The sequence below is a fragment of the Euprymna scolopes genome, chromosome 8, assembly GCF_053919585.1.
Source record: "Euprymna scolopes isolate OS-2025 chromosome 8, ASM5391958v1, whole genome shotgun sequence".
Classification (NCBI taxonomy): domain Eukaryota; kingdom Metazoa; phylum Mollusca; class Cephalopoda; order Sepiida; family Sepiolidae; genus Euprymna; species Euprymna scolopes.
This window is the reverse complement of record NC_136489.1, coordinates 142674450-142697265: the sequence shown is the minus strand read 5'-3', so window position 1 is coordinate 142697265 and position 22816 is coordinate 142674450. Positions and strand designations below refer to the sequence as shown.

At 32.4% G+C, this 22816-nt stretch overlaps 1 protein-coding gene across 1 annotated transcript in view; it reads left to right on the top strand.

The window, feature by feature from the left end:
* Positions 1-22816, top strand: part of LOC145283806 (putative zinc finger protein B0310.2) — a 117864-nt gene that overhangs the window by 92271 nt on the left and 2777 nt on the right. Inside the window, exon 2 of the mRNA XM_080132884.1 lies at positions 22772-22816. This exon is cut by the window's right edge and continues 110 nt beyond it. Within this exon, the coding sequence (XP_079989010.1) occupies positions 22772-22816 (45 nt within the window). The remainder of the gene's footprint in view (positions 1-22771) is intronic.

Below are 22816 nucleotides of genomic sequence, written 5' to 3'. Positions count from 1 at the left end.
TTTCAATGTATCCACCAGGATTTGACGACTTTAATCGATAAGTGAAAAAACATCCTCTATTTTTTGAATTTTAATTCATTTCCCATTTTTTTAATTTAAAACAAATTGCTCGCCTGAATTTGCATTTTGAGTTGAAACATAAAAGTGAAAGAACCTTAACAAAACCATCTTTGTCGTGAAATCAAAATTGGCAGCACACGTTTTTTTTTGTTTTTTTTTAAACAGTTGTTTCTATATAAGAAAATATAACTTTTTTATTATTAAAACTATAAATTGTAAGGTGAAAGTACAGGGGTTTTTTCGAAGACAATTTATGGTACATATGCATTTTGGTTACGTGCTGAAATATTTTTTATTTGTATTTGTTTTTGTTTTTTTGTCAGCCATTCTTATCATCAAGAGGGGGGTTTTGTAACTATTCTGTGCTTTCAACTACATTTTATTATTAAAAAACACAATTTATTATTTACAATTTATTATTACAAAAAACATATCGTGAAATTATATAAAAAAAGATATTGTGAAAGTTACATTTAACTTGAAAAAAAACGCGATTAAGGTCCGATTAAGATTCGATTATTTTGTTTTTGCTTTTTTTACCATAAGAAAACAAAATTGAAAGTACACGTTTTTTCTTTTTTTTACAAAAGTTTTTATATGCAAAAATATGAATCCTTTTTCTTAAAGAAATTGTTTGATGAAATACAGAAAAGTGTTCCCCAGATTTGACGTTTAGTTGTACAAATATCCTCAGACCAGGTAATCACTATAAGGGACTCTTAAAAGTCAACATCAGTATCGAGCGGAAGGTTTTTTTACATGTTTTACAAACTTTAAGTGGGTAAAATATAATCACATAATTACTGAAAATGTGATCATTTGATTAAAATTTAATTTAAATTAACCACGTTGCTTAACACATTTAAAAAAATAATGCAAGATGAAGTATTGCAATGATTAAATGTTTTATTTTATAATTTAACATTAAAAACATTGAACAATAAAAATAAAATTTTGTGTATTTATGTATTTTTGTTACTGTGCTGAAATAATAAAGTTTTTTGAAAGCCATTCTTAACATGGGGAGGATGTTTTGTAACTAGTATGTGCTTACACCTTACAGTTAAAAAAAAAGATATCTTGAAACTTTAATTTAACTTGAAAATCTATTTTAAAATAGCGTGGTATCAAAAACGCATAAGCACTAAATTTTGGTTTAATTTTACAGTAGATATTGTTCTCGGACGTATACGAGGGCAGATGCTACCGTGCTATTTTTATAGGCTTTTTTTTCAGTTTAAATTCAAGTTTCACGATATCTTTTTTTTTTTAATTGTAAGGTGGAAGCACAGAATAGTTATAAAACACCTTCAGCTCCTCATTAAGAATGGTTTTCAAAATAATAACGTTAGTATTTCAGCAGCACGGCACCGCTAAATTTGAAAGTTACAAATGGCGGCAGACTGTGTTAAACACGTTAAGTTTAGGAAAATGAGTTAAAACTAAAAAACTGTACAAATTTCTGTTAAATAACCCACCAAATATATGGCAGCCTATGTCGCGGTAACATATATTGAGTGAGTTCCTAACAGTATTTCTATAATTTTTTAGTTTTAACTCATTTTCCCAAACTTAACGTGTTTAACACAGTCCGCCGCAATTTGTATTTTTCAATATACTGATAAACACTGCATGTTTTTGAACCGGTTAAACATTTTACATTAAATAAAAACACTAAAATCTTATCCAGTTTGGTAGAAAAGTAACTTATCTTACCTTTGATAACATTTATTTGTTATATATTTATTTTTCGACAACTTTTTCGTATCTGTGTTTAGTAATACAAACCCTTTTTATTTAATATAACGTTTAGTCGGCTCGAAAAACAGTGTTTATCGGTATATTTGAAAAATACTAATGGTGGCGGACACTGTTGATTACGTTAAGTTTGGGAAAGTGAGTTAAAACTAAAAAGCTATACAAAATACTGCCAGAAACCCACCGAATATGTCAGCGTATGTCATGGTAACATATATTTATATAATTTCTCTGATTATTTTGCGGACTACATGTTTGAAGGTCCATCGACTCTCTGACTAACCAATATAATCGATCCCCGATACTATATCATAATCTCTCTTTCTTCGTTCCTAAAACTGATTACTTCCGATGCTAGCAATTGCGCCATCATTTAGCGTTGAAATCAGACGATATGTTATTGTTTCGATTGTTATTTTTTCCATGAATTCCTTTCTGTGAAATATTTATGTTTGTTGTCAACAACGTTTATTCTAAAATTCCTCAAGCTTAGTTGCATAACTTGCATATAAATCTAGTTAACCTATTTGATTTCCGTCACCTTAGGAACCGAATCGGTTACAATTTAACAATACTTCGATTTTCTAGTCGTATAAATTGCGTGTGCAAATGTTTAAACACTTGCTAGAATTATAGCCATAAAGTTCACAGCTTCTTTACACAACAAAAACTTTTTTCATTTTGTTTTAAGTTTTAAATAATATAGCATTTCAAATTTACTAGATGACAACGTGGAAACTATTTTTATTATTATTACAATTATTTAAATTATTATTATTATTATTATTATTATTATTATTATTATTATTATTATTATTTAAATTATTTAAATTTTCATTATTTAAATTATTTAAATTATTATTATCATTAAAATTATTTAAATTATTTAAATTATTTAAATTATTATTATTGAAGTATTTAAATTATAATTATTTCAATTATTTAAATTATTATTATTTAAATTATTATTATTTAAATTATTTAGATTATTATTATTTCAATTATTTAAATTTTTATTATTTAAATTATTTAAATTATTATTATTTAACTTATCTAAATTATTATTTAAATTATTTAAATTATTATTATTAAAATTATTTAAATTATCATTATTTAAATTATTTAAATTATTAGTATTTAAATTATGTACATTATTATTATTATTTAAATTATTTAAATTATTATTATTTAAAATATTTAAATTATTATTATTTAAATTATTTAAATTATTATTATTTAAATTATTTAAATTATTTGAATTGTTTAAATTTTTATTATTTAAATTATTATTATTTAAATTATTTAAATTATTATTATTTAATTTATTTTAATTATTTAACTTATTATTATTTAAATTATCATTATTTAAATTATTTAAATTATTATTATTTAAATTATTTAAATTATTATTATTTAAATTATTTTAATTATTTATATTTTTATTATTTAAATTATTTTAATTATTATTATTTAAATTATTTAAATTATTATTATTTACATTATTTAAATTATTTATATCATTATTATTTTAATTATTTAAATTATTATTATTTAAATTATTTAAATTACTTAAATTATTTAAATTATTATTGTTTAAATTATTTAAATTATTATTATTTTAAATAATTTAAATGTTTATTACTTAAATTATTTAAATTATTTAAAATATTTAAATTATTATTATTTAAATTACTTAAATTATTATTATTTAAATACCATCCAAACTGAAAGTTAGATATTAAGGGATACTATTTTTCACCCTCCAAATTTAACTCGCTCAAACGTGTATTTGATAATCACGCGCTGCAATGTGAGTTATTATTTATAAAAATTATTTATTAAATAAAAATATCAGATTAATTAGATAAAATAGGAACTAAGATTTAATAATTTAATCGTTGATGGCCATAATATACTCAAGTATAGATTTTTTTCTATAATTGAATATATTGCAATTTACAGTAGAATCCGGGGATAAGGCATTAAAAATTAGTAGCAAAATACAATACAGTATAAATAACACCGTAAGGAGGGGTAAATACCGTAACAATAAAACAGCGTATTCCATATCGTAAGGTGAACAACCGTATCCTAGGGTCATCGTATCCCGGGGTTCTACGGTAATAAGGAATTGATACTATAGAGTTCAACGTTGGGATCAGTAATACATAAGGGTTGTCATCTATTCTAGGGCACAGTAGAAGATGGATCCATTCTCACAAGATACAATTTCTGTAGTGTAATAATTCTGTGGCTATCAATTTAGTTTGTATAGCTCAACCATTGATTAGTCAAAATTTGTTGAAAGACTACGAATCCGTAATATAAAAACGAGTAAAATTATTTGCTATCGCCTTTTGATAAATAATAATAATAATAATAATAATAATAATAATAATAATAATAATAATAATAATAATAATAATAAATGAATAAATAAATAAAACAGTAGATTTATGTGTGTGTAAATATGTAACAAGTAAACTCTTAAACTACTGATCACATAACACTGAAATAAGAATTATACACCAAGGATGGTTTATAACCAGTAAAAACTTTTCTTTTTTTATATAAATAACGCGCAAGTTGAAATGTGAAATGTTCATTTTAACTGGCCGACATGTTTTACTTCTTTCTGCGCATGCTCACATAACTTAATTTCTTCAAGATTTTTAATATTAAGAGATTAATTGTCTTTCTCTCGATAACACCGTCAGTAGAAAATGCTGCTGGAACGCTAAATTATTTGGTTTCGATTCTAACTGATGGCAGCAAGTCATTTTATTTTTTAATTTTTGCCATCATGTCTGTATTAACTAATGCGAATATCTGCATGGTTTTAAATATATTTAAACGTATTTTACGTCAAGGCAGAATCAAATTTATTTACAGATTTGGAAAATAAAACTTTTTTTTTTATTTCTTACACTCTTTTAAGACGTTAAATATTTTTAACAATTATTTTTTCCCCGGAAATCTTTAGTTAAATATTTTTGACAATTATTTTTTCCCCAGAAATCTTTAGTTAAATATTTTCGTTAAATATTTTCGTTAAATATTTTAGTTAAATATTTTAGTTAAATATGCAGACAATGAAAGGAAGTTTCATTTTAACATTTAAAAGCGACTTTATTTGTCATCTTCGTTAGTAGCGTGTACAAGAGAAGAACGGGTTAGTAGCTGAAAGTGTGTGTAAGTGCAGTATGAATATTATACCGGCGTTTTGACGGAACTAATAGCTCAGTTTATACGCGTTTGTAGTCAGTAATCATCGGAATAAAGACTTAGACAGTTCTGTGACGTAGCCGGTTAATGGAGAAAGAAAGGGAAAGGTATTCAGTTTGCGTCTAGTCTATGTATCGACGTCAGTAGTCCTGCAGCTTGTAAAGTGCGGGTGCTACGTGTTGTGTGCGACGTAGATTAGATATCCGACAATCCTATAGAAAGAGAGAGAAAAGTGCTATGGGAGCGTCCGATAGTAGAGACGGGGCAAAGGATTAGTGCCCCGTGGCAGGAAAGAGTACGTATGTGAAGCGCACATGGAAGCAAGTTTTGACGATAGGGTTGTGGTACAAAGGCCCAGGCGAATTTCTGCTGCCAGCCAGCAGGACGAAAAAGAGGAAGAAGCGTTACCGATTTCGCCTTTTATGTACTCGATCACGTGAATGAGAGTTGGCCTCCGGTTGGATAAGCCAGGAAGACGACTGATTTAAATCTCGAGCCGCGAGATTTGCCCTTGCCTACTATTGTAGCAAGTTTCAACAGCTACAAATTCCTCACGAACGAAGATAAGATTCAATGAAAAAAGTCATACTTTTAAGTAAATTTTCAACGACAGGCGACAAATTATTACTATAGTTTTTATATAGAAGCTTACTCAGACCAATGTCAACTCCCTGCATTTCTTTTCTTCTTCCTTCTTTTTTCCAAGTAATACGTAAATATTGCTCGAGTACACCTCTTCCCTTTAGATCATTTTCTTTTTTCTAAATAGTTTTTCCTTTACTTTAAATAACTTATCTCTTTTTCTATAAATAATTTCTCTTGTAAAGAAATAAGACGACGACTTAAAGATCTTTTCTTTCTTATCCATTCATCGATAAACCAACATTCTAAACTTTTCGAATGCGTTTGTTGTGTGTTTTTAAAAAGTTTTCTTATCTTAAAGGAAATTATGACAACACAAAATAGAGGTTTATTCTAATAAAAATAATTTCATGTCATAATTTAATAAAAATAAACCTACATTTTGTGTTGTCATAATTAATTTTCGTAACTAAAAAATATAAATAATCACTGAATTTTTTATAAAACAAATACGTAATGACATTTTTGAAATAATTGATTTCTGACTAAAATACAAAATTTTCGGTAGTTTTTTTTTACATTAACTACAACTCACCGTTCGTATTCGAAATGTCGACTTTTATAAGTTTTCCTGTATGCTGACAACGAATATTAAAGTTACATTTTTGGCTGATAAGTTCTTTACCAGATATGAAAACGCTTGTTATTCAACGTAAAAGCTAATGTAATCCTTGGCAGCCATTTTTTTCCACAATCGAGAAATTAGTAATGCGTATGCATAGCGGCTTTCCGAATAAACACTCTCAGCCTCCCAGTGTTAAGAACGGCTTTCGAAATAAACACCTTATTTTTTTCCATTTAGGGGTGTGAAAAATATTTGCCTTGTCGTCTACTTCAGTTATACATATTACCAACAACTGTGAAAATAAAATGACTGCTAAGGATTACATTAGATTTTACGTTAGATATCATGTTTTCATAACTGGTAAAAGACTTATCACCTCCAAATTTAACTGTGATATTCGTTGTCAGCATATCCGACAAAGTCGACATTAACAATCTAAAAACCACCACGAGACTGAAATCAACCAATGAAAGATTGACACGAAAGCAAGCAGAAGTTCTCTTGTCTATTATTTTTAAAGGAAATTCAATAAAATTTGAATTTGCTCAAAAACAATGTTTTATAAAGTTTATGTTCATCCACTCCGCGCCAATAAAAACTTGCCAACTGTCAATATCGTCAGTATAATTCTATTCTTTTTACATCGTATTCCGAAATCATCCTACACCAGAATTTTACATTATTTATATTTAATTATGATATTACTATAAGTTACCCTTAGAATGGTAAAAATGGTTTAACAAGACGTTATAGTCTGTAATAAGTGGTTTTTTTATCAAACAAAATGCTGCTGTCCTTGGGAACCGAACGTTTGATCCCTAATTCTTTCTTTCCATTAAAAATGTGATATGAAAATCCAGCACTTCTGCAATACTGTGCAGTAACCACGTTTTTGGTTTTCAGTTTGGAGAATATTATTATGAGGACACGTTTGATGATCAGTCTGCAGCGCTTTTCTCAAACTACATCCTTTTCATTGGCACTGGTTCAATAACATTGAACCAGTGCAGAAATTACCATGTAGCTAGGCGGTAAATTCATTTGGGACCTAATGACTAATGTTTTCTCAGATATTGCTCCAAATTTCCGCAATGTTGGATTGCTTCGTGAAAGAGCAATCATGCCCCCTAGAAATTATGCTGTCGATATGATTAATTACAATCTTTTACTATTCATTGATTGTGTTATTAATGAAGATCAGGCAGTAGAATTTCCTGTCGAATTCACTACAACCACCTGGAATGCTACACCGTAACCTGGTATTGAAGGAGTGAGTTACAGTTATATTATTAAGAAATCTTGACCCACCTAAACAGTGTAATGGTACATGGTTAGCAATAAAATCTGTGAAAACTAATGTTCTGGAAGTCATTATAATAACTGGAAATGTCAAAGGTGAAACTGTGTTCATTCCACGGATTCCCCTTATTCCTACTGACATGCCATTTCAATTCAAATCTTTAACATTCCCAATGAAAATTAGTTTTGCCATGTCTATAAATAAAGCTCAAAGACAAAGTCTCAAAGTTGTTGGACATAATCTTCAGACATCTTGATTTTCTCAAAGCCAGTAATATGCTTGTTGCTCACGCATTGGAAATCCTGAAAAGCTGTGCATTTACCCACCTGTTAGAGGTCAAACCCAAATTATTTTTTATGTATAGGCTCTTCAAAATTAATGCTACATATATACATTTACCAGTGTTCAGATATCCTCTGCTTAATACTAAACTTTAATTATTTCATTAGTTCCTTAATAGAATAAATAACTAATGTCATCTTTATATATATTGCATATTAAATAGTTAACACAAAAAGAAGATTTAACAGTTTTCAGATATGCACTATGATATAAAATAATAATTGCAATTCTTACATCATATTTGGAAAAACAAGGACTAAAAGATAAGATTTGTAAACTAGAAAATAGGACTAGGACTATTTGCGAGGTATCTATAAAATCAAACGCACCTACATGGGGGATGTGGAAAAAGAAGTCATTATAAATTAATGTTTCGTTTAATCAATAAGATATTTATGAGAATGGATACTTCAGCTAGTCCATGTTAAAAATGTTGTCTAAATGTTAGTTAATATATTATTAACACACATGATGATACGAAATATGAATAATCGTTATAATATCGTTGGCGTATTTTAATTACCAATGTGAAATAAAAGAAAGCCTGAACCACTAATCATTGCAGACATATCAAAATTATCGATTTCAGTCGACAATTATTAGATTGAAGTACATTGCAGCTGACACAGAAAACTTTGAACGTTATATCTTAGATATAATAGATTATGCATTCCGTATATGAATTGATATTCTGTATATGAATTGCAAAAAAAGTTGAGCCAATCTCGTGTGTGTGTGTGTGTGTGTGTGTGTGTGTGTGTGTGTGTGTGTGTGTGTGCGCGTGCGCGCGCGCGTGCGTGTGTGCGTGCGTGCGTGCGTGCGTGCGTGCGTGCGTGCGTGTGTGTTTCTCGCTTCTTCGTCATGTATACATTTTTTTACTACTAACATTTACTGCAATCAAATTATTTAACTATAAATATTACCGCTCCCAACCCCGAATCCGGTATAAGGTTTTTTTTTTTCTTTTTTGTAATTTCTGTTTATAAATTTCAAGTTAAGAAAGAAAATAAAGTAAAACTTCTTTTGCCTACACGGTGTTGACCGGGAATCTTTGTTCTTTTAATTTCTGAATTCTTACAAGATTTTTCAACCTATTTAAAAAAAATTGATTGTCATATTGACTCTTATTTTTTGTTCCTATCCTGGTAAGACCGGTTTAAATTTATTAAACTGATCTTGCCAGAGTGGAAATATTAACACAGAGAAAAATAATTCTTTTTAAATAGAATTTTTAACATGTATTGTTATTATACTATATTCCATTTTTAACCCAACAGAAATTAATAATACTTGGATATTTTTATGATGCCAAATTTTAAAAAAAAAACAATGAATCATAAATAAAACAGCACACAGTTGTATTTAAGAGATGTTTACTGAAATTTTTAACTAAATATAAGAAAATGAAAATAAAAATAAAAGCATACCTGATTTCTAAATTAGGAAAAACATTTTCTTTATATGACCATTACTGTACGATATCCATGTCAAAATAATAAATTAAAAATGTGATTATAGTACGTCTGCAGGCAACAGAATAAGAAATCTATCTTCCTTGTCCGCAGCATTGTGCAGCGTAGCTGTGCTACCTTTTTGAAGAATTGAAAAAAATAAAACTTATTTTTGCTTTTACTTTATCTTTACTTGAAAATGTATTGTAGCCATATTTTTAAATGTTTATACTGGACATGTACTATATGTATGATAAGAATAAAGAATCCTCTCTCTCTCTCTCTCTCTCTCTCTCTCTCTCTCTCTCTCTCTCTCTCTCTCTCTTTCTTTCTATCCCTGTCTATCTATTTTTCCGTCTCTTTTCGCCGTTTTAATTATTTTGGTCAGCCATTTTGTATTTTTTTTAATTTTGAACTTTGACAAAAATAATTAGTTTTCTTTTTAAAGGTTAAATAATAAATATCGTTATTCGCGAAAATTCTGCAGAAACTGTTTCTTATATTATAATTTATAATTTTTAAAACTGCCTTATTTATCTAATATAAACTGTTATAAATTTAAATATTTTTATCGGTAGACATTTTGGGTATTATTAAGGAAAAGGTGTATATTTTGTATTAAGGATATATTCCTATATCCTACAAATGTTATTCTTAGGATATAGGAATTTTTGCTGTCTGTGTATCATTTGTCATCTTCAGCAAAAGAATATTTTACCTATCCTTTATTTTTTTCATGTCGCAATTCTATTCTTATGGATTTGTTACTTTTCATTTTAATGTTTTAAATCCATCTTCATAATTCCCAATAACCTTTTATTTTTCTTCTATGTTATTCTTTAATAAAATTGTTCTAAAATACACAGTGTCACATATGGGCCACTTGTATCTGTATCATCTGCTCAATTTCTGAAATTAAAATCCCATCTTGTAAATAAAGAAAAAATATTTTCTAAATTTAGGGTTAAAAGTTACATGCATTTGAAGATTTTAATATCCATCACAGAACTTGACTTGGTTTCCCGAGTTATACAAAAGCAGCTCGTAGCAGTACACATAGCTTCTTTATATTGCATTTAGTTACAAAATGCCAAGATATTTAAAAACGGCTGATTGTGAAGCCATCAGAGAGCACATCAGAGACTAACTAACATAACTAATATCTTTTCTCTTCCCACTAAACAATGTACAAATGAGACGACTGAATGATGCAAAACGGACATTGAAGAACATCTTCGTACAGGGAAGCACTACAGCAAGCTGCCCCCTCCGTTCACTTCAAATTGTGCCGCTGCCATTGGACATGCGTTCTTCCAATTCGTCCACTACACATGAACCTCCGCTACACATAGACAAAAGTTTAAAGAAGCTAGAAATCATTGTAGCAGTGAAATAGCCGCAGTCAACAGAAGGCATAGAGAAGTGATCAGGAAAAATCTCGAGCTGCAGAAAATAGGAAGTCATGATTTCTGGAAAAATTATAAGTGTGATGAATAATGAACAATCAACAATTCCCCTACTATTTAACAAACAATTTTGCAATGACGTCTGAGAAACCTAATTTGCTTGCCCGCCTGTTTGCTCCACATCAAACCCCACAAACTCTCTATCACTAAGTTAACTTTGAGACCAGATGCCACATTTGTAAATATGAAAAATCACCCCTTTTTCATGTTCATGATATCATAAAACATTTAGATATCTCCATGACATGTGGGTTTGACCTCATCCCTGCCATATTAATTAAGAAATGTTCTGGATCTAGATAAATCTGTTCTATTGCAGATATTTTAACTGTCATTTCTGGATGCATAATTTCCCATCCTTCTGTCTGTTTTACAATTATTATACTAGATAAAGCAAGAGAAGCTAGAGCTGTAGCTCTTGACATATCCAAAGCGAGTCTGGCATGAAGGGGATCTCATAAAAATTAAATCCTATGATATTTCCCAACGAATATTCAACATAATCAGATCCTTCTTGAACAAAAGAATAAAATCAAGGTTGTCCTCGATAGCCATTCGTCTAAACATGATATTAATGCAGATGTGCTCCAGAAGTCGATCCTTGAATATTTATTATTCCTGATATTCATAAATTACCTTCCTGTCTCAGATGAGTATATTTGCTGATCACACCACGCTCTATAATAGACGGGAAAACGAATGTGTACAATGCAATGTAGAAAGGACCTTCAGTCAAAATAGATAACAAGTGAAAAGCAACATTTAATTATATTAAGATTATTCTTATCTCCTTTAACAACTGCAAAAAAACATTTTCAGCCACCAATTGCCAAATAACACTTTTTCAAACTTATCAGCCTAACATAAATTAGAATAGATACGTTGAGGATATTGCCAAGGCTGCTGCAATGAAGGTGGGCTCCCTCTATTGTGCTAGAAAATTACTCATACCAAAGATAATTCTATATCTTTACAAACCACAATTCGCTCATACATGGAATATTGTTGCCATTTCTGAGCTGAAGCATTCTTAGACAAAATCCAAAAGAGTCTCAAGTTTAATTGGTCCATCGTTGCAATTCCCCATCCTTGTGCCTATTTTACAAGTACTTTAATTGAATATGTTCCGATGAACTCTTAGCATTTGCGCCTCCTCAAAGTACATATTCCCGATTCATCCGATAAACAGCAAAATCCCACCCTTTTACTGTTGACGTACCTAGACGTCCGAAAGCCTTTTACTCTAGTAGTTTCTTCCATCGAACTGCTAAAGTTTGGATAGCCGTTTTCTGCCTCCCTGACTGTATTAGCATGCAAACATTTCAAAGGAATCTTGCTGCTCAATTCCCTCAGTTCCCTGTTAGGCACGAACTTAAATAGTAACCCGTTACGTTCCAAGTGATAATATGCCTTGTTTAGGGTGAAAAGAAAGTAAAAGAAAAGAGCTGTTTGAGCCATAAATGAAAATTGTTTTCATTCTTAAAAAAGTTTACTTTCGGAATGTGCTTGGTGTAGTACATGACGCAAAGATTAAAAAAAAAATCTCTGGTCCAAATCAAATATGATTTAACCGGATTTAAAACTATACTTGTCAAGCTCCGAGACTGACTGAATTTTATATTTCAAAAATAAAATAACGTAATCTCTCTCTCTCTCTCTCTCTCTCTCTCTCTCTCTCTCTCTCTCTATATATATATATATATATATATATATATATATATATATATATATATATATATATATATATATATATTTAAATAAGGGAGCGGCTACCAACAATGTTTATTTTTTAACATTATTTTATTATTCCGTGTCTTGGTTTTTCATTGAGAATTGTTTAGATCATTGTAATAATGTTTTTAAATCATTGAAATCGTTTTTAACGCGTTTCAGACGTTCTGTGAAGCGTCGTCTTCAGAAATTATTTTCAAAATGTGTTGCAGATGCAAAAATAGCATTTTCGTAGTTCATTTGAAATTTTTCCAAGAGGTGGAAACGTGTAAGTGTCTACTATTCATTGGAATGTTCAATTTTTATTACTGTTTTATTGGGCTGTGGTCACTCCTGTGTTGTGTTTCTCTCTCTCACTCTCTCTTTCTGCTTCTGTTTTTTTCTTTTCCTTTAGGGTAGGATGTGCGTGTGTTTTCTTTTATTGGTTTAAAGAATGTGTGTTCTGTTTTATAGTATTATGAAGTTATTTGCTTCCCTATGAAGGTAACTGTGATCCAAGGTCGTTACTATGTATGTGTGAGGAGGGGGGGGGGAGAACCAGCTCTTCTGAAATAAGGGTAGGGGTGCTTTCATATATATATATATATAAGTGAGAATGTGTGTGTAAGGACAATTCTCAACCTATATACTCAACGAATTTTTGAGCTACAGACTTGAAATTTTGTATAGAGAGTATTCAGACATGTGGAAAACTTTTTAATCGATTTTCATCTGGAAAAAGGGCTGATAAGGGGTCAAAATTTAAAAATTGATACTTGGGGGCCATCGGATTTTTATCTGCTTGTCAACTGTTTTACGACTGCGCATGCGCAGATTGTTCACATTACAGCTTCCTTATGTTAAGAATAAGTAATTTTGAAAATACTTTTTAAAGATCGTGGAAAGCTGGCCTAATATCGTACTAGACTTACATTTTTAGGTTTTGGGTTTAAATCTCAGCTCGAGTATTTCTTTTTACTCACATTTTTACTTAGTTTAGAAAAAAATAATATTCGCATACACATGTCTCAGTTTCTTTCCGGGTTTTTTTTGTTTGTTTTCTTTTACTTTATGTTTTTTTTTAAGGAATTTAACGTTGCGTTTAATACCGGGCAACGCCGGATACTACACTAGTATAAGATATAATTAAAGTTAATCTTACATAAAAAAATAAATAACGGGATTATTAAATTAAATCTATCAGCATGCTCTTCGGCTTCTTCAAATCAGTCATTGTAATACTTGAAAATAATGATAATGTAACCGTCATAAATTTGAAAGTAGTTTGAAAGCATTTAAACTCTCTAGTAAAAAAGTAAGTTCTTGCTCTGAAATTTCTAGCCAATCTTCATGTATTTAAAGATCGAAATGGAAAAATACACTTTGGAGGTAGGCGTATATTATAAGAGTATCAAACGAGCTTTATCTGCATTTTAAATTAAATATTTAATACTTTATGTTGCGGATTAAAAAAATTAACACCCGCTAAGAATGGTCCTACTCGCGGACTGTGAAACTTTTGAAAAATTGTTTTTTTCCTCATTGATAAAGTCTGTTGTGCAAAACTATCAGCCATGAACTATTATATACTTGTATGCCATATATATATATATATATATATATATATATATATATATATATATATATATATATATATATATATATATATATATATAATATTCGTATATATATATATATTTAATATTCGTATATATATATATATATATATATTTAATATTCGTATATAACTCAAATTACCTTGTAACGAGTGATGTAACCCACTTTCCGGTTTACGACATCCGGTTGCGCATGCACGCATAAACATTAACCCATAACAACGTAAACAAATAAACACAAATCGCTTCTTTTGCAGATTTTGATCTGCGCACTGAAATATTAACGTTATTATTTCGAAATTATTGTTTAATATGGGAAGGGTGAGGATGTTTTGCAACTATTCTGTATTACAAGTATACTGTCGCAATTTTCTTACAAATAAATCAACTTTGACCCGTTGACATCGTATTGTTTTACTGTGTACGTTTTCAGCGTCCCAATTGTTTTTTTTTCGCGTTTAAATTATCTAAATAATTATTAATACTTTGTGCATTTTTTTTACATCGTTCATTTCCGTATTACGTTTAAGTTATTTTAACGCAATTTTCTTACAAATAAATCTACTTTAACCTTTGACAACCATAAAAGCATTTTACAACGTGTTGTTTTACTGTGTACGTTTTCAGCGTCCGAATTGTTTGGGGGGTCGCGTTTAAATTAAACGATATATTAAAATTTGAATTGTGCAGATTTACCTATAAGTATGGCAAACCACTTATAATTCAATGGCTATAAGTTTGTTTGTTTGTTTTTTTTTCAAAAATAAACAATTATAAAAAGAACGGCTCATAGAAATCTATCTATATTCTTTTTTCCTTTTTGATGTACTTTGATAGAAATGTTTCTGTTACGTCACAAAAACTATTTTCTTTACGTCACAAGTGTCACGCTCATACATTAATTCCATAGCTAATATAGCATACTGACCCAACGGGTCACGGGTAGTCTAGTATATATATAATTAGTTGAGAGATTCAAACGAGAGAAATATGTATATTTAAATGAAAAAGGTCATCAACAATTGGTATGTATTTTTAACATTATTTTATTATTCCGTGTTTTGATTTTTCATTTAAAAAAGGTATCATATTTAGATCATTGTAATAATGTTTTTAAATCATTGAAATAGTTTTTTACGCGTTTCAGACGTTCTGTGAAGCGTCCCCTTCAGAAAGTATTCAAAATGTAAAATATTTAAAATATATTTAAAATATATTCAGAATGTATAAAAGCATTTTCGCAGTCCATTTTGGTGACATATTTCCGAGCGGTGGAAATGTCTGTAAATGATTCTAAAGGTCTTCATGGGTGTGTTCCATCCCTACCCTTGCTTATTGGGGGTCAGACCATGGTCATTGCTGTCTTTTGCTTTCCCTCTCTTTTCTTGTTTCTACTTTTATTTATTATTTTATTTTTTTATTTATTTCTTAATTACTTGGGTGGAAGTGAGGGCCACGTTGGTACTTGGTTAAATGATTGTGTGTGTGTGTGTGTGTGTGTGTGTGTGTGTGTGTGTGTGTGTGTGTGTGTGTGTGTGTGTGTGTGTGTGTGTGTGTGTGTCTGTGTGTGTCTGTGTGTGTCTGTGTCTGTGTCTGTGTCTGTGTTTGTATGTTCTCTTGTATTGGTTTGTAAAATTGGTTTGTAGAATGTGCGTTATATGCCTAATAGTTTTATAACATTATAAATTTATTTGCTTACCTAAGCAAGCAAATGTGATACAAGTTCGTTTTTAATGTGTGTGAGGTGGGGGGGACCAGCTCCTCTGAAACAAGGGTAATTGATATTTTCATTTAATTTTGATTTTGATTTTTTTGATTTTTAGATTTTAGTTTCTTTCTGTTGTCCACTATAAAATAAATACTTAACTAAAACCTTTAAAAAGCCACAATAAAGTCGGAAATAACAAGAATTACTCGATGGGTATATGAGCAAAATTAAATCCAATAATAAAACTAAATAAAAACTAAACTAACCCAATGCCTAAAATAGAAATTGAAAAATTTACACAAAACACGTATGTCTTAAAATAAGGTCACAGAAAAAAAAGGGCTGAGTCATCCCTATACAAAAAAGAGCAAAGTAAGAGAAAGTAAAAATCAGCCGAAACTTTGTCTAAGAAAAGCTAATTAACCTGTGGACGGGAATAACAATGAATCTAACTAAACTAAGTGTACATATACAACATGAATGAGCGGCAACATGAATACAAAGCATTTTCACCTGATGATTCCCTACAGGGATGAAACGCTGAAAAACTTGTATAGCTTACATGACATATATTTTCATAACCTTCTATATATGTGCATATATACATATATATATATATATATATATATATATATATATATATATATATATATATAGAAAGAGGAACTAAAAGGAGAGAAAGACGGAGGTAGAGAGAGTAAATAAATATAACATACATCTAATATTGTTTTTGGTTAAAACAAACTTCCTGCGCAATTTCGTTGATAGAAAATAAAGACGGAAAATTGAATGCGATGTAGGAGAAGAGGAAGATAAATGAAACAATAACGACATTGCACGGCGAATACGACTCACAAATGACATTAAAACTAAATAATCGAACATGACGGAAAAGTCTAAAATGATAAGTGCGAAGTAGAAGAGGGATCAAAGGTGAATGACATGGATTTGTATCTTGGATTTGACACTCTCGCTATCCCTCTTTCTTCCTTCTCTCTCTCTCTCTCTCTCTCTATTTCTTTCTCTCTCCCTCTATTTCTTTCTCTCTTTCTCTTTTTATCTCTCTATCGCTCGCTCGCGCGCTCTTTGGCTTATTTTATTTATTAAATCTGTAAAACCAGTTTTCTCGTTCAAACGCGATATAACGAAAATTCCACACAGGTATTTCGAGCTTTAATAGTCTAGTTGCATCATTCGCGTCATTCGCGTCAGGAGTGATCAACCATCAATGCTTTATGCATTTATTGGATGTTGTTGCAATTATGAGGACCAAAATCTCGTCATGAAAATTGAAAAATTGTTTGGAATATATAAGTGATACATGGAAATTAGAAGTTTGTGTTTTATATCAACTGCTAAATGTATATTGCTTCTATTCGAACTATTGTTCTCATCAATTTTTACTGTTTCGGCCGATCTACATTTCCAGGTTTGTGGTTCATTTATGTACGATGAGGTTTTCTCTATATTCAAATTCTACGTATATTTCTGGCGTAATAAAATCTAACGTTCATGTTTTAATTATCTGAATAAACATGTGTAAAGTTACAGTTGCATGGAGGCTGACACGAACGATTTTCTCTTTTCTAAAAAAAAAAATTTGAATTAGTGAATTATTTTCACTAGCGGGGGGTACCCGGCGTTGTCCGGGTGTTTGTAGGTGTGTGTGTTTTTTGGGGTAAATGATAAGAAAAATCGTTGGTTGTTTAAAAAAAAAAAAAAAACAAGCCTTGACGCGCAGTTGGAAAATAATAAAGTCTGAAAAAAAAAGTGCGACTTGGCAGGTGCCCGTTTTTGACGAGCTAATGACGAAAACTTTGAGTACGGGACAGTGTTTTATTTACCGCGAGTCGGTCTGCTTCTTTTTTTTATATGAAAAAGCTTAATGCACATGCGGCGATCGAAAATTGTTGAATATTTATCTTTTCAAAATCGGGCAAATTAAATAGACAGGGGACCCTGGTTGTTAACTCGTAAATATTATTATTTAGGCGTTATATAAAAAGTTTTAAGAAGTTGTGAGGCGACTGATCGGTTCTCGGAAAGGAGCCTTTCTTGGACATAAACGAAAACGCACACACACACACACACACACACAAACATGTTCGCTTTTATATATATATATTAGTGAATGTTTAGTTTTCTTCTGCGATTCACTTTTGGATCTCAGTTGGTGTTAAGATCATTTTGTGATACTACGAATAACATCATCTTTAATAATTAATTAATGGTAAATCTATGCTCCTATAAATATGTGTGTGGGTGGTGATATTTCTTCTATTGATATTTATTTACCTCCCCACGAAAGAAAAATGTGACATAAGGTCGTTTTTAATTGTGGGTGAAAACCAGCTCCCCAAAAGAAAGGCAATAGGGGCACTCTGGTAGGGACCAAAAATAATAATGTTCTCTGTATAGAGGATTAACTTAAGAGTAACATCAGAACAGATACTACACTTTGAGATATTAAATCTTTTGTTCAGGTTAAAAAATACAATATACATTAAACGTGAACAAAAAAATTTAGGCACAAGGCCAACTCAAAAAGAGGGCGAAATGGTGGCCGTTGTTCATCCTTGTCACTCACAAAAAGTTTCTCTTGGCTAGTATCCTCTTTCACCATAATACTACATTCACCCTTTCGTACTGGTGCCCAACTCCACGCAGAGCGAATCTCACTCTGCTGCCAACAAAAATCGCGCATAGCGAGTCAGTGGTTGCCCCCCCCCCCATCAATAGATCACCGTGAATTTACTTACAGGTAGCAGTCTCAAGGTCGCTGGACCTTGACAGCTATTTCATTCTTTTAGAAAGGATGATTCTCCTGCGTTCGGCGACGGTTCTCAACAGAGGATCGAGAATGAGGTCGGGAAAGATAGCAGTAAGCGCGGGGTGCAACAGTGGACCTTCTTGACGGTAGCGGCTTAGGTAGTGCCTCGAAAACACTTTAAGTCCAGCATTTCTAAGCCTCCCTCACATGGACGTTGAATACAGACCTGTCTGCGCACCCAGTGTTTTCCCTCTTCCCAAAGAAACAGGGACGAGTTCGACAAGAGTTTGTAGGTGTTGTGCAGGCAGAGGAAGTACGGCCAGTTGTTAATAGATGAGAGGAAAGAGTATGGGGCACACGGCTCGGCCCTACCCTTTGAAGTTTCCTAGGAAGCCACGAGTTGGCTGCAGCCTTCACCTTTTACTGTACCTTCGGCCATTTCTTTTCGAGCTGGAGACCCAGTCTGAACCACACGCTGAGTATCCGAACCGGGCTTATTCGTCCAGCTGAGGGGCACCGGGAGGTTTGCGTTACCACTCCACGTGCCTAACTACAGTCCGACCAATTTACTGCGGTTTATCTTGGCCCCGTGATTCTGTCCAAGCGAGTCCCTCTGACATGATCTCGATGTCTCGGAAGCTCTTAGAGATCCACTTTAAAACCGGCGTCCTCTAAGACAGATGCCAGGATGCGATGGTCGACCCTATTGAAAGGTTAGGACTGGTCTAAATTGATCAGCGTGGCTTCCATGTCGTCTTCTATCCTTCCCTCTAGGGTCGTTTGGATCAGGTGCAAGTTGTTCTGAATCAACCTTCCCTTCACAGCATAGTTCTGCTGCGATTCGATCAAGTCGCCGATAACAACCTGCAGCCGATTCGACAAGATGTTGGCCAAAATCTTCAACTCCGTGTTAAGCAGAGTTATGGGTCTGTAGTCATCTAATTTTTCCCTGCCATGCCCATCATAATCACTTCTCTGGTGACTTGCCCCGGAATGGATCCCTGAGCAAACTAATGGTTGAACACATCCGTCAAAAGAGGCAGAAATATGGGCGACAGCCTCAAATACAGTTCGTATGGCAACCCATTGAGTCCCGGCGATCTGTCACAGCTGACCTGCTTCAACGCAGTAAAAACCTCACGCTCCGTCACTCGGCCCTCACAACTAGCCACTCTATTTGCCTCGAGGCGGGGAGAGTCGGCCAAATAGTCGCTAAACTCATGGGCTGGAGGATCAGGTTGCTGCGTAAAACGCTCCTCGAAATGTTCTCGAAACCCCTCGCAGATCTCCGGACTTGATTTCAAGGTGCGTCCATCCGGATGTTTCACTTTGCCAATGTCCTTGTCCGAGCCACACCTAGAAACCTCACGGTGCACGCCGCATCAGAGTTGACTGCTTCGTTGCCTATCTTTCTAAGTTTAGATCTAATCACTTGACGTTCGTAACCTTCGCTGGTCACGCGCAGAGCGCCCTGCTTAGCTAGTTCCTTACTAACCCTATCAACCCCCCCCCCTCTGTAGCCTGGGCTAGTTTCTGCTCTAGCTGTTTCTTCATCTCTCTGCTTTATTTAGTGCGAAGCGTTGGACATACTTGACACAGAATCTTCTAATTTTAGCTTTAAGACCCACCCATCATTTACTCCCGATAATCGTACTTACTAATGCCTTTTGAATTAACTCTATTAACTTATCTCGGAAGTCTTCTAGCTCCAGAAGGTGTTTAACTTCAAGTACCCTGCCTATTTCCTAGCTTCAACCGGACATAACTAGTTTATGGTTCGTTTGGCCTAGCCACGTGAACGTGGGACAAGATAAGAAATCTACGTCGCCTCTCCTAACTAACATCCTGTTCAAATAGGTATTCAGATAGGAGGAAACGCTATCAGTCCACGTCCACATCTACCGCCCCAGATGCTCCGCCTGAAACCTGTCAACCAGACTGCATCTGGCCATGAGATCAGCCGGACTGGACTCTTACCTCTCCGACTCTCTAGCTTTGTCTTCTACTTTATCTATCTCGGGGTCTAAAATGGCGTTTTAATCCCCCCATTAGCACTACTCGCTTACGACACACTTCGAATGCGACGAGCTGACCGAAAAATGAGACCTTCTTGGAAGCGGTGCTGGGCGCATGAACCGCGATCACCCGAAACACAGAATCTTTTACGGCAACATCGACCACGACCGGCCTGCCCTTCGCATCCCTATGAACAACGTCGACTGTTGCGGACAAGGTACGTTTAATCAGCAAGGAACCCCCCCCCCTTCCCTCGTGGGCTGCCATATGCTGATAAAACATCAAAATCTCAGGGTAGCACTGCATAGTCCACAGAAGAAACGAAATGCGTCTTCTGAATCGTAGCTACATTTACTCCCAGGGATAAGAGGTCGTGCCGGAGGCGAGTCGCCCGACCCGATGATCTCAAGTCCCTCGCATTCAGACTAGCCAAATTCAAAGCCATGGTACCTACCTTTAAGGTGTGTCGCACTCAGCTCCGAAGTCGACTAGCGAAAAAACTCAGGTTTTCGTGTTCTGACCTTGTCTTGCAATGCCGCCGACATCCAAAGGAAAAGTCAGTTCAAGCGCCCTATATGACGGATGAACGACAGCGTTATGAATATGCATGCGTAATGTAACAGTTGTATATGTTTTAATTTTTAACCTTGCAGAAAACATGTCTTCATACTCAGGCATTAACGTCAAAGAAAAAAGTAAATCGTCAGCTAAACGTTTTGGTTTCGATTCTCGATGGTTGCGAATGAGTCATTATTTTTATTTTATTTTCATTTTTTTACTTTTTAAATCATTATTATGTATTGGGCCCAATATAATACAATAATAAATACCTAATCTGCATTAATCAAATGTCATATTTAAGTGTATTTTACGACTGGGCAATGCCGAGCGGCCTGCTAATATTAAAAGAAATATTCATTTTACCAAAAGCGACTAGATACAATTTATAACAACGTAATTTAACCCGGAATGGCTGCATCGTCAAATTGAAGTTAGTAATAAAACCTGGAGAATTCATCAAGTTACTCGTGTATTGATTATCAAAACATAAGTCATTCGCTTTCTTTGTTCTGTTTCTTTTTCTGATTTGAGTATATGCATACTTTCTTTTTCTGTGAACTTTTCATCTCTTTTTTTCTTTGAATCTTACTTTGATTTTCTTTTTTTTTTTGCTGCTGCTGCTTTTGTTTAACTGGCGTGTTCATTGAATCCATTCTGACTTAATGTGTTTAACTGACGTGTTCATTGCATCCATTCTGACCTAATGTGTTCAACTCTTTTTCCACATTTATTTCCCTTCCGTTTCCCTGCATTCTTATGACTTTATTCGAGATTCCAGTCCAGATTATACTTCATCAATCAATAATGAAGCAATGCGAAATTTGTGAGAATCGAAGATTATTAAAAAGTGGGTTACGTAGAACTGAAAAGCAACGCAGAAAATAGTGCAAATAGAACGTATCATTCTATTTTCATTAGCATTTGTTGTTTCGTGTTTGCAAGTAAAGAAAAACATCATTATGGATTCAATTTGCTGGTAATCGATATGAAATAATCTTTTTTATTCATAAAGCAGGCATCATAGAAAATGTTGAAACACGATTAAGAGTCCTTAAATACTACATTACAAAAAGGTTCAGTTTCCTTTTCATTTAGAATCTATTTCCTATTTTTAGAATTCGAGTTTAATCTTTTCAACAATCACATGAATAAAAAAAATATGCAATTTCAACTGAAAAAATAGGTCCATAAAAATAAAAATAGGTTTAAGATTTTTTTTTATCTACCGACATCTTTTATCATTGAATATTAGAAACAAATATTTGCGCGTTCGTCATATTTTATAGCATTATCCTTTTCTTTTCCATGTTTCATCTTTTACAATAATGATCCGACATTTTCGTGAAATAAGCAAGCGTTTATTCGAACGCCATATATATAGTAGGGTTTGAACTGAAATTCGAAATTAGTGATCTATTTCGTCATTGTGTTAGTGTTGTTTTATTGCAGCAAATAAATCATCACATATGTTGTAAAAAACGTTGGTCATTAAATTAACCTCTTTTTAATATAAACCAACAATTAAAAGAGTTTTCTATTTATTTCTGTTTTGTAATTAATTTATTGTTTTAATTTTATTAGGTGAACGTCCATATGTCTGTGATATTCTCGGATGTGATAAAACTT